Source organism: Eurypyga helias, unplaced genomic scaffold (assembly GCF_000690775.1).
Source record: "Eurypyga helias isolate BGI_N326 unplaced genomic scaffold, ASM69077v1 scaffold24394, whole genome shotgun sequence".
Taxonomy (NCBI): domain Eukaryota; kingdom Metazoa; phylum Chordata; class Aves; order Eurypygiformes; family Eurypygidae; genus Eurypyga; species Eurypyga helias.
The window spans coordinates 36,816-49,715 of NW_010248652.1; the positions used below are offsets into that span (position 1 = coordinate 36,816).

Sequence of the window (12,900 nt, forward strand, 5' to 3'; positions counted from 1 at the left end):
TACTCTTCTGATCTTTAATGGGACCATCAGCTAAGGAAAAATTCCATGTAGAAAACTGTGTCAGTCAGTTACATGTTTGCTTATGCTGTGTTCTGGGAATGTACAGACACTTGACCAGTGCCATGTGTCTGTGTGTCATATGCTATACCTCCATGAAGCAAAACAAGGCATTGCCATTTTCCGTAGCTCTATACCACTGGCGTGGTAAATGTGCTGTCGGTGCAGTGGAAAAAGCAAATCCCTGTGACATCTCTTGCGCTGGCCACAGACTTCTGAGGCTCGACAAACCCTGAAATACTTGATACCTTGGAGTTTCAGCTGAGGAGACCTAGGTGTCTAAATCTGGATATGTGGATGAAAAGCTGGACATGAGCCGGCAGTGTGCACTGGCAGCCCAGAAAGCCAACCGTATCCTGGGCTGTATCAGGAGAAGTGTGGCCAGCAGGTCGATGGAGGTGATTCTGCCCCTGTACTCTGCTGTCGTGAGACCCCACCTGGAGTGCTGCATCCAGCTGTGAAGCCCCCAACATCAGAAGGATATAGACTGGTTGGAGTGAGTCCAGAAGAGGCCACGAAGATGCTCCGAGGGCTGGAGCCCCTCTGCTATGGGGACAGGCTGGGAGAGTTGGGCTTGTTCAGCCTGGAGAAGAGAAGGCTCTGGGGAGACCTTCTAGCACCTTCCACTACCTGAAGGGGCTACAAGGAAGCTGGGGGGGACTTTTTACAAGGGCCTGTAGTGACAGGACAAGGGGTAACGGGTTTAAATTGAAAGCAGGGAAGTTTAGATTGGATATCAGGAAGAAGTGCTTCCTGGAGAGGGTGCTGAGGCACTGGCACAGGTTGCCCAGAGAAGCTGTGGATGCCCCATCCCTGGAAGTGTTCAAGGCCAGGCTGGATGAGGCTTTGAGCAACCTGGTCTAGTGGAAGGTGTCCCTGCCCATGGCAGGGGGGTTGGAACTGGATGGTCTTTAAGGTCCCTTCCAACCCAAACCATTCCATGATTCTGTGTAAAAACCTCACCTTAGAGTACAGATCTTAAGTTAGATCATAACATGTATTTATGAATTAATTCAGTGTTTATGCATGCCCTCACAAATATGTAATAGCAGTTTGCAGGTTTTCAGTGGTAAACATACCCCAATATCCATACAAACCTAGACTCTTACTCTCAAAATTAGCGGCTGTACTGTAATAATCCTTGAATTCTTAAAGATTGCCTTGAGCAATGGAACAATATTTTTGACTGCTTTTTGTGTGGCAACTGCTATCTCTTGCAGTGGCAAAGAGGACAGACATGTTGCATTCCTTGGGAGACTCCAATTCTTTATTGACTTTTGTTACAAATCTCTATTTTTTTCAGTGGGCGTAGTATCTATTCATAAATGAAGTAGATATATGTAACTGCAACATTTATTTACTCAGTTGTCATCACTACTGATAATTCTTACAGTATATACTGTTCTTTTATTTTTTAGGGTATCACATTTGAGGAGTTCAGGTCATTTTTCCAATTCTTGAACAACCTAGAAGACTTTACAATTGCAATGCAAATGTATAATTTTGCAAGTCGTTCCATAGGTCAAGGTAAGTATTTCTATTTTTATAAAAATCTGTTGGTAAAGATACAGAACTGTTGGCAAAAAATATAAAAATATTCTGTAATTCCTAGTTTGTAGTTTTAATGTCTCAGGGAGAAGGCTAAAAAGGCTAGGACCCCAGCTTTGAGAGGTGAAGGCTCGGTCATACCCTAAGAGGTATGGAGCTTTACAATGTCCTGTAAGTGGCGGATAAGCTGAATGCGGAATAGTTGGTCACCAAATCCTACAATACAAGAGTTAAGAGATGAGTTTAAAGCACACAGAAGCATTTATTTACACAGTGGGTGTCTGCAGTCTGGCCTTCTGCAAAGGTGGTAGAAGCGTCAGAAGAGGGATTAGACAGAATTTTGAACAAATCGGTAAGTGGGTGCTGAAAGAACTAGGCAGGTACGTAGTGTCCGAAGTCCTTCACGCAGCAGATGCTTGGGGCGTGTGAGGTGAAGGATACGTGAAGTGGTCAGACTTGTGTGCTCTCCTCAGGCAGCATCTTCATCGGTCTGACACGGTAATACCAGCACAGTCCCACCCCGTGTGGCCTTTCCAAAGGAGTATATACTGTTTTGTCTGTGCTCTATGGCTTAGGGTCTGTTCTGTGTCAAGTAAGTAGGTGCAGTCAGTATATATGTAGCATAGGTTTAATTATAAAATCATTTTCTAATTTAGTTCTTACACATAGTATAATTTTGTTACTACAAATAGTGTAGTATGGGGACTGTTATCTTTTGTGTAAAATAATTGATACCAATTAAGCAGCAACATTTTACACCAGTTGAGAACTACTTGGTTTATACTGTTAAATTCAATCCCCATTTTCACGTTTTCATATTTTTTCATTGTTTAAATGCGAAAACTTAATTTAAAATTTTACTTGTATTTTGTAATACGTTGCTCACAAAATAGGGTTAATGTGTTTTATTTTTTCTTCTGATGTTCTCTTTATGCAGATGAATTCAAACGTGCTGTGTATGTAGCCACAGGCGTGAAGCTTTCACCGCATTTGGTGAACACAGTGTTCAAGATTTTTGATGTTGACAGAGATGACCAGTTGAGTTATAAAGAGTTTATCGGCATTATGAAAGACAGACTCAATCGAGGGTTTAGGGTAAGGATTCCCATTTTTACAGTTCTATTAGTTGACTTCACCACTTATCGCTAGTTACTGTAGCACCAGTAGGTTGCAAACCGACAGTGCATATGTTTAAAGACATGTGTTTTACAGAAATCCTGAAGCAGTCTCTGAGAGAAATTCCTTCTTAAATTCTTGATTTTCTATTAGAAAGCAATACATAGCAGACATAATGTACCTTCATAGTACACAAACCAAAATAGAGATGAAAAATCCTCTGCATACTGTCATTCCTTCTGTATTGTATGACTGATAGATCAGCATTAAGAATTTTAACAAGGATAGCAATTATGTCTGGGTTGTTTGCAGGAAAAGAGATGTTTTTTTCTCTCAAATTCAGGCAGTTTAGTTACAGGTCAACCACTGGCTCTTCTAAAACATGATTTAAAACACCAAGTGTCAATAGTGACTGTTGGGAAGAGTTGCAGCCGAAGATAGTTTTAATTCTCAAATAAAGAATTAATGAGGTGGTGCTGAACAATGCTATATTTTAGTTCAAAGTTGCTTTTGATAATTTAACCCTGTATCTAATATATTAAATTACAAGAAGCTAGAGGGCAGGAAATTACTTGCAGAAAATCTTCATAGGGAACAAGCTTGTAAGTCACACCTTGCCTTTTAGGTGACTGTACGGGTCTTGCTGCCCTCTTCAGGTCCCGTGTAGTACAGGGAAACCTTATAGTAGCAGAAATATTTTTAATTAGACTGTGATCAATAAACATCACAGTTTTTTCTTCATATGACAGGTGTTAACATTTTTAACTAAAAGTAAAATGGTGTTCTTAACGACAACCTAATCCCTTAGACATAGATCTTAAGCTGCATTATGGTTCCAAAATTCACATTTCAGTATGTTACCTCTGTAATGTAATTTTAGTCATTTGTAGTCAGCTTCCTAAACATAATTTTAGACCTTTCTGTGAAGTGGTGTTGAGTCTGACAGTTTGCTTGTTATTTTTGTAATATTATGATCAGAGGTAAAATGTGGATAACAACCACTGCATTTGCTTGTTGGTCCTCAATTCCTTCTATTATGGTGTGGGAACAATGATTGTTTCATAACCGTTTCAAGATGTTCACCACTGTGTTCTAATTGTTTACTAAATGTAAGTGTGCAGTGTATGTGAATTTAACCCGAAAACAGTCTGCTTACAAAGTAATTCTTGTAAACGTATTACATGTTTCTATTTCACAAAATGCATGACAGAAATCACATATAATCCTTAAGAATCTATGTTGTCCAACACTCTTCAGCCTTATGCATGTAGCTTTCTTTTGCGTAAGCCACTATAAAATACTCCATTGGACTGTAAAAGAAGTGTAAAGGATAGCCAAGGATATTCAGAAGAATAACACCATCTTTCATAAATGATATGTCTAATTTTAATTAGATATGAGATACCTCCTGGATTGAATCAGAGATGGTCGTGATTTGGTCCTGTAAGTCAGTCATATTCAGCCTACATGCAGGCTTTTTAGACTATTCAGAAAACTGGCATTCTCTTCACTAATCAGTAGTATTCCAAGATAACTATGGTACCAAACTTAGGAATTACAGTTTGCAGTAAGTTTCTGTAAGTGTCACACAACCCTGATTTTTCCAAGAGTGGGTAATAGTAAAAACTCTGCAAAAATTTACCTTTTCCGTTTCATAAACAACCCCCCAACCACCCCAGTCTTGGTTTAGAACGAAAAGAAGAAGACACGCAAGAACCTTTTGCCCAGAGGACATGGGACGAAAGTGGCATTAGTAGCTTCCTGCTGCGTGTACATTAAAAGATTTTAGTGTGGCTAGAACAAGTACAAGTTTACCCTCTTGCTCATGTGGAGGGCTCAAATGTTGTCTTGTGCTAAATCAAAACTAACAAATCACTCACTTTTTCTTCGTTAAGAACTGTGTTTCAAATCCATATTAAGATTTGGTCAGTTCCATTGTATGGATAAAAGAACATTAAAGCTTCTGCTTATGCTGGTTTTTGTAGCAATATGGACATTTTGGCTGTGAGAAATTTGAACTTTTTTATACAGTTTATGATGTTGTGTCCTACAATTAATGTCTGCCCAAATCAATGTAGCCTCTGCTCATCACTCTACAAACATCTAAAAATAACAGATTGAAATAGGCCTATGATTTGAAGCACGATTTTACTGTCAACATCTCACACTTAGTAATTCAACCTTTTTAAAAGTCGTTTTACTAAAATGTTTGCCCAGAAGAATCTTGAGGGCATCACAGAGCTTGGTACGAGGACCATGTATGTTAGAAAAGGGCATTTTTTACTTATATAGTGACTAAAGCAAAGAGTTACACAAGTCCAATGAAACTGGAGTTTTGAAAGGTCCATCAGTACCTACCAGCTTTGTCCTGTTTTAAAAGCTTAGCTATAAATTTACAAACTTGAGGAAGGTCAGGTGCTTCCTCTTATAGGAACATACTAAATATTCATTTTAACATGTATTTTAGATATGTTTTTGGAAAAGTAAATGTCTTAAAGAGTTTATCAAGAGAAATTTCTTTCTTTCTGGAGTATAGTATTATAACGGGAAACCTGGTTTTGGTTTTAGTAGTTTGAAACCAACTATGGTATGTTAAGCTGCCATCAAGTGGTCAATCAGAGTATTGCCCTGAATTTATCAAAAGGCACACAGGCACGAGGAGCTTTCCTTTTGCTTGCTGTTTGGCTTAAAATAGTTATTTCCTTTTTTTTTTAATTTAAAAATATATAAGAAGATTCCGTTTCCCTCATAAATTCCATTTCTAAACTGACATATTTGGAGCTTAATGAGTAAGCGATAAACATTTTACCTAGCACATGCTATACTGTATCTTCTAGCTATTCGTCACTTAAAGCCATTTTTTTGTATTTTCATGATGCCGTTGTCTTATGCTTACCTCTGGCTGCTCACATGTTGTCTGCATCTGTGCACTTCTCCATCTTCTGCTCCACAGGGCTACAAACCTATACAGAGGTATACCACTTTCAAATCCTGCGTGAGGAAGGAGCTCTATAGCAGATGAACGACGGTATGTGTGAGCCGCCCAGTCCGAGTGTGCTGGCATGCTTGCAGGCGTGGCTGGATGTTAAACTGTCGCTGCTTTGTTGCCTGTTCCGAAATTCAGGAATAGGTGACCTGGCTGTAAGCAATGTGCTAGCTCAAAGCATCCTGTTGTATTTTTGACTGAAGCAATAGCATCTTACTGTGGAGTTGGCAATGACTGACTCACACTGTCACTTGTTTGTAAGCCAGCTGCGATTTTGTACTGTGTTTGAAACTAGGACAAGTATTCTTTCATAGTTGCTGTTGCTGTTTTCTGTCTGTCCTGTGACCACTTTTCAAATAATGTCTCGGATACCTATAGCTAAAAAGTATTTACTAATGAAGACTGTGGAGGCAGGATTTTCTTCCCGAGAGACTGTTAGTAACTTGATTCTACTTTGATTTAAACAGTTACAATTTTGAAAGCAATAATGTGGTTTGGGCTGGATTAATACTGTACCAGTGTTTTTCAAAAACCGGCACTGTGCCGACACACAACCATCATAGCTGTTCCTGGGTATCCACTACATAAATACTCGTTACAGTATGCAGTTACACGAAAACCCACAGTATAATGGAAAAACTGGGGTGTGAATATTCTGTAGCCAGCTGTATCCTGGGCTGCATCAGGAGAAGTGTGGCCAGCAGGTCAGCAGGAGGGGAGTCTCCCCCTCTGCTCTGCTCTCGTGAGACCCCACCTGGAGTCCTGCGTTCAGCTGTGGAGCCCCCAGCATCAGAAGCACATAGACTGGTTGGAACGAGTCCAGAGGAGGCCACGGAGATGCTCTGAGGGCTGGAGCCCCTCTGCTATGGGGACAGGCTGGGAGAGTTGGACTTGTTCAGCCTGGAGAAGAGAAGGCTCCAGGGAGACCTTATAGCCCCTTCCAGTGCCTGAAGGGGCTACAAGGAAGCTGGGGGGGACTTTTTACAAGGGCCTGTAGTGACAGGACAAGGGGTAACGGGTTTAAATTGAAAGCAGGGAAGTTTAGATTGGATATCAGGAAGAAGTTCTTCCTGGAGAGGGTGGGGAGGCACTGGAACAGGTTACCCGCCCAGAGAAGCTGTGGATCCCTGGAAGTGTTCAAGGCCAGGCTGGATGAGGCTTTGAGCAACCTGGTCTAGTGGAAGGTGTCCCTGCCCATGGCAGGGGGGTTGGAACTGGATGGTGTTTAAGGTCCCTTCTAACCCAAACCATTCTGTGATAGCAAAACTGTCACATGGCGGGCGCAGCAGAAATGTGTTAGTAGACGTTTCTCACATATAGTTGGAGTTTGCTCCTTTGCAATTTAAGGTTTTGGTGCCAGCCCTTTTTTCATGACTATATTAACACTTTGCAGTAGTTGCTTTGAAGGCTGTTAGCAGCTAATGTATGTCCCAGATGTGTTATTTTGCAGTGGGGAGGAACACAGAGATGCACACCATGACAAACAAGGCCCCACAGCCAGTGGTGTGGTGTGAGTGGACCCTGTGGAGTAGCCAGCACATCTCATGCTCCTGAGCCAGGAGGGTTTGACTGTCATTCCTCCTCTGTTTTTAATTCTGAGAGACAATATTAAGCTGAGATTTCTTGTTGAATAACCATCTTTGTGGTTATTCTACAGATGCCTCCGTATGTCAGCATATTGGCATCTGACCTTCAGAATCCTCCCCTTACCTCTCCTGCCTCTCAGAGCACTTGGATGCCAGTGAGCGTGTTGGGCCACTGGTTTAAATCTTTCTTCCCTAACTGAAACAGCAAGGCAGGAATGTAGGTACACTAAGCAGAAGTTTCTTGGATCCGGTTTATTTGAGGTGATGGTTGGCTTCTAACACTGCCAAAAGTGTAAGTCTGTAAGGATGAGAGGTGGGCTCTGTCTACTCAGGCTGGTAGGAGCCAGCTCACCGGTCCCACTGGTGTTTTTCTTCTGTAAATCCCTGTGCAAGATGGGTAAAGTAGAGGGAATATACTGAGGCAGTTGACATATTCCTGGGGTACAGCATGTCAGGTATCCCAGATTGTGTTCTTTGGGATTCTTCATACCATTTTTTTTTCAGTGAAGTGTCACATCTTTTGAACGGGCTGGTTCTTCCAAATTCAGCAGTGAAGAGAGTTTGGGGCACGTCCGGTCTTATGCAGCTGATTTGTCCTCCTAGAAAGAAGACAAGAGTTCTGTTTGATTTGCATATGCTCTAGTCTTCTAAAATTCAGCATCCATAGGATTATTTCTTTATTATTTTGATTAACTATTAACATTTTTTAAATTATTCTTCCTCTTTATAAGTATGACCCACACACTGAAGCATTGTACTAATATGTGATGAACAGAGAAAGAAACTTGATTTTAACAGAACATCTGGTTTTTCCATCTAATTAATGGGAAGGTTAAATGGCTAATTACATAGTTAAAACTACATTTCAGTAATCCAACTCACCAGTCACATCATGGCTTTGTATTAATTTTATGTAATTTCAGCTCTTGAAACTTGAGGATCTTCCTTTCTCCCTTTCCTATGCCTTTTTAAAAATCAGTCTTTTAGGAGTGGTTTGTCTTTTTGTCCACACTAATTCTGCCACAGCCTACATTGTAATTGCATGTTAAGTACTGGTCAAACTGTAAAATTTTCAAGATAAGAATCAGTTTTCCACAAGAAAACTGGCAAAATGTTACACAGTCACAAAGCTTTCATACTAATTTTGGTGAAGGGTATGTGACCAACTGGAACAAAATGCAGTATGACACAGGAGAATCTAGTGTCTAATACTCAAGGCAAATAAGGTGAGCGTGGCGTGACAAAGGGAGAAATTGTGGTAAAAGCATCAGGCATATACCTGGACGCCTTAACAGAGAGCTGAACTCAGGCAATAAAATCATTCATTAATCTGTCGAGATGGAGTAAACGGGGGAAAAAAAATACAGTGCAGATATATAAAGGGAGATTTTTCTTCACTCTGTATAAAGTCATTCTCAGGAAGATAAATTGAAGTTGAATAATGATGTCTCCACTGTGCACTGGGAGAGAGTACAGAGAAACCAGGTTAGTTCTCCACGCACTGACCTGGCTACAGGCAACCTCACTGACTTGCTGTGGAGATTGCTGGGTATCTACCCTGCTTTCCTTCCCACCCGGGGCTCCTGGATGCTGTAAGAAGGCGGCTTCTGGTACCTGAGCTTGGTTTTGCAGGACTGGATCGAATACCTGTTATCTATGCACTGACAAATACAGCGTAAACCTCTCTAGATATAAAATTCCCTCTTCCCTGCAGAGGCCTTAGTCAGCTACTGCTCTTCACTTGAGCAACAGCTCCTTGTCTCTCGTGATGAAACACAGTGACACATCCACTTGTTAGCTATTCCGAGCTACTCCTTGTGCAAAACATAGCATGTAGCATTTCTTCAGAATTCCTGTAGACATTTATTAAAGTTTGTAGCAAGAGTCAGTTAATGGAAATGGAAACTTCATCCAGAACATCTGTGAAGTGATCTGGCGTTAGTTACTGTGGAGGAGACCGGAACTCATTCTGTCTTTGCCATACAGCATGGAGTGGAAATTTACATAATGCTAAAAATAATTATATTCTATTTAGTTTACAGATCAAAAAGATAATAAAGATGGCATCACTGAACAATTTCAACTGGCTGATTAAATTTCAGTCTGAGGTACGAAGAAACACACAAGTATGTGAAGTATAAAAACCTGCTGCAATTACATCCCAAATTTAGGTGCAATACAGTAACTCTTAAGTGTGTTTTATTCCAAATATAAATGTACAGATCATTGTCTGTGCTTTGATAAACTTTGTCTAGCAAACCTAGAACTCTGATGAAAGAGATCAAGATACTTGGCGTACCTACCACAGATTGTACCATACGTTGAATCTGCACCCTGAAAAGGGATAAACAGCACGTTGTGCTGTACATTACCTGTGTCTAAACTGCACTCATGCAATTGACTCCACAGCGTAAAGAATGTTGTGTTCCCTTACAATAAATAATGAAAACCTCTCCTTGGGGAACAACTCTACAAGCTCTGTGTGCTCCAAGCAGCTGGCACTGTTCGTGGCGAGCCGTCTTTCTGCACTGTTCTCCCCGCAGGGCACACCGCCGACTCCGCGGTACTCCTTTGTGTATGCCGCAGGGAGAGCGCGACACACACGTTAGTAGGGAGCTCCAAGCGCAGCTGAGAGGAGAGCTCTACTTCCAGTGCCTTATGGAAGGGTTATCTTGGAAATTCCTAGCAAAACCCTTTCAGAGTTGATTTCCAAAGGAGGATGCTAGAGGCCAGCTTTGAGAGGAGTTCAAGTCCATCAGAAAGTGCTGTTCATGAAGCTGTTTGTGTGCTGTAATTGATAGTTAATTTATATAATTTCAATTTTCTTCCACTTCTGAAGTATTGAAAATAAATACTATACGTCACAATTGTAAATACAGAAAATGAGTTGTATGTCCCAGTAATTTCTTGAAAATCTTAACAATTTTTGCATTTAAGATGTTTTGAATTTTGCAGATTAACATCTTTTTTGAAGATGTTTTGCATTTTCTAGATGTTCTGAATTTTGTGGGGCTTCTAAACTTCTGATTAAAGTTTTTAGGAATTAATAGTTAATATCAACAGAGTCTTGGGACTGTTCAGGGAAGGAAATGTCATTTTGTCAAAGACATGAAAGACCCAAGCATGGATTCAGAACCTCATGGCTAGTCCTGGTTCAGCAATATATTGCTGTCTTGAAGAGAGTGTTGCTTTCCTCTTCTCCAAAGGAAATAAAGTGGGAAGTGTGTGATACCTGAGTCATCTTACAAAAGTAACTGGAAATTGCAGAGCCCAGGCTTGTGATCTTAAAAGTGACTAGAACCTTAAAAACCCAGCTGGGTACAGTGGGAGGAAAATGTTCCAATGAAATAGGAAGGCAGTGCAGAGTATGCGGACAAGATGTTCTGTCTATGGATCTGGTTCACTGAGAGTAGATCCAACAACGATGCCAACACTGGGAATAAGTAGGTGAACAGTTAATGTACTTCAGTGCTTCTTGTACTGATTTTCATGAACATTTCTCTGAACCTCTTTCATAAAATAAAAAATAAATGCATATCTCAAAGTGCTGGTTCATCAGAGAAGCTGTGGGTGCCCCATCCCTGGAAGTGTTCAAGGCCAGGCTGGATGAGGCTTTGAGCAACCTGGTCTAGTGGAAGGTGTCCCTGCCCATGGCAGGGGGGTTGGAACTGGATGGTCTTTAAGGTCCCTTCCAACCCAAACCATTCTGTGATTCTATGATTCTATCAAGTGGATGTGCTTCTCTTAAATAACAAAATGCATTTTGCGAGTAGTGCACTTTTTTTCATAAGATGGAACATAAATCTCAACTAAATTATGCATTCATGTAAGTATTGTTTCTCAGATCTCGTTTATAAAGTCTGGATCATACACTGCTGTGGATTAGATTGTTTTCTGAACATTTCCAACGTCTGCATAATGTTTTATACTTTTTAGTTACACCAGATGAGTAATAACAATAAATGAAATGTAGGCTTCGCTCTGTAATGGTTGGGTTTGATACATGGTAGTGTTGCAGTGGTTTTGCCTCCATCACTCCGTTCAACCAGAACAAGCTGTCAGACCGTCTCTCACCTTGACGCTGTAACCGTTTACCTCCAGACACTGAGCTTGATTTCGAAGATGTATTATAATTTAAAATTACTTGTGAATGCATCTGATTTATCTACAATTACAATTCCTGTCCCTTACTTACTCTCTTTCCCCAGTTGGTGTAATATTTAGCCCCTCTCCGTCTTTCTCTACTTACTATCAAAGTAGGCTTGTGAAGTTAGGAATAGCGGAAGAAATGATGAGACCCGGTGATAACCACAGACAACACAGGGTCTAGGGAGTCCCCCCAGGCCAGCCGTTAGCCAACACTCCTCTCCATTCAGAGATGTCAGTGAACCGCAATGCACTTTAGGACTGAGGTAACCTAGTCTGAAGAAGCCGTTACATCACCTGCCCTTGCTGTATTTGGCTTTTGCCAAGACCTCAGTTTGGTGAACGTCAATAATCTTTCTATGCTTTTTATTTGGTGTTAGAGGTGAATGTTTTAGTACAGTGTCGACATGAAGAAGCAAGAGACAGAACTAGAGAGCGGGACATACCTGAATAAAGAGGAAATCCTTTCTTACAGCTTGTACTGTACATAGGCTACTCGTTGAATGCTAACTGTGTGCTGTGAGGTGAGGATGCATTCTGAACACTTAACCAGTGTATGGATTTATAACCCTTGTGTTACAGAAGTGCTTCTGGAAGTACTCGGTCTTTCATGATTTTAATATTAAAACGTACATCTAATTTGTATGAGTGTGAGTCACATGTAATTTAAAACTAAGGAATTTAGTGAACGCTACCTTTTTCCAATGGTATGGTTTTCACTTTTCACAGGAGACTCCAAAGTACGGTTGGAAGGAATATTACTCTTGTGTGATGACTGTCACCAGTGAACATCTGAGAGATCTATGGAAGCAATTTCGGAGACGAGATATGCTGAGATAAAGGAAGAAAGAAGGATTATCTGCAATGGCTAGAATATTTATTCCTATGAATTTTTAATGAAAAGCAAACTAACCCAGGTGGATCATGAATTTTCCAGCTGCAGTTGAAAACACAGGACTTCTTTTCCACTTAATGTAGTGATCGGCAACTCTTACAACCATTTTTAAGTATGCATTTTATTTAGATGACAAATTATCACCTGATTGGCAGAAGTATTTTTTTTAAGAATCTGTTTGAATATTATTTTCTACTATTTTGAGATATGTTTGTCATTTAAAAGAAAACAAAAATGAGTTTTACACCTGGGTAGGCCAACGGTTTGGCAGTGAAAAGAAACTGCCTCGCATCAGCTCAGACTGTGAATTTGCTTTGAGAAGAGCACCGTTAAAAACTTGTGCTGAATTGGGAATGAGAAGACACTAAGCAGCGTAACAATTGTATACGAGTTGAATGTACAGATTAAATTCTTAGAAGCTAACAAAGCTGTTACTTTAAAAAGAGTAAAGCTGTGATGGTTATAATGTGAACGATAGGTGTTTACCTAGGAATGGTACTGTATGGACTACAATGATCAGATTCTCCAAGTCTTACTAATTAATGTTTATTAATTTATCTCTTAAA

At 40.4% G+C, this 12,900-nt stretch overlaps 1 protein-coding gene across 1 annotated transcript in view; it reads left to right on the plus strand.

Annotated features, from left to right (window-relative positions):
• Nucleotides 1-12,409, plus strand: part of MICU3 (mitochondrial calcium uptake family, member 3) — a gene marked incomplete at its 5' end in the record, with an annotated part of 41,753 nt that extends 29,344 nt beyond the window's left edge. Inside the window, 4 exons of the mRNA XM_010151140.1 lie at nt 1,476-1,584; nt 2,543-2,700; nt 5,675-5,749; nt 12,169-12,409. Of these exons, the coding sequence (XP_010149442.1) occupies nt 1,476-1,584; nt 2,543-2,700; nt 5,675-5,743 (336 nt within the window). The remainder of the gene's footprint in view (nt 1-1,475; nt 1,585-2,542; nt 2,701-5,674; nt 5,750-12,168) is intronic.
• Nucleotides 12,410-12,900: the final 491 nt, after the last annotated feature.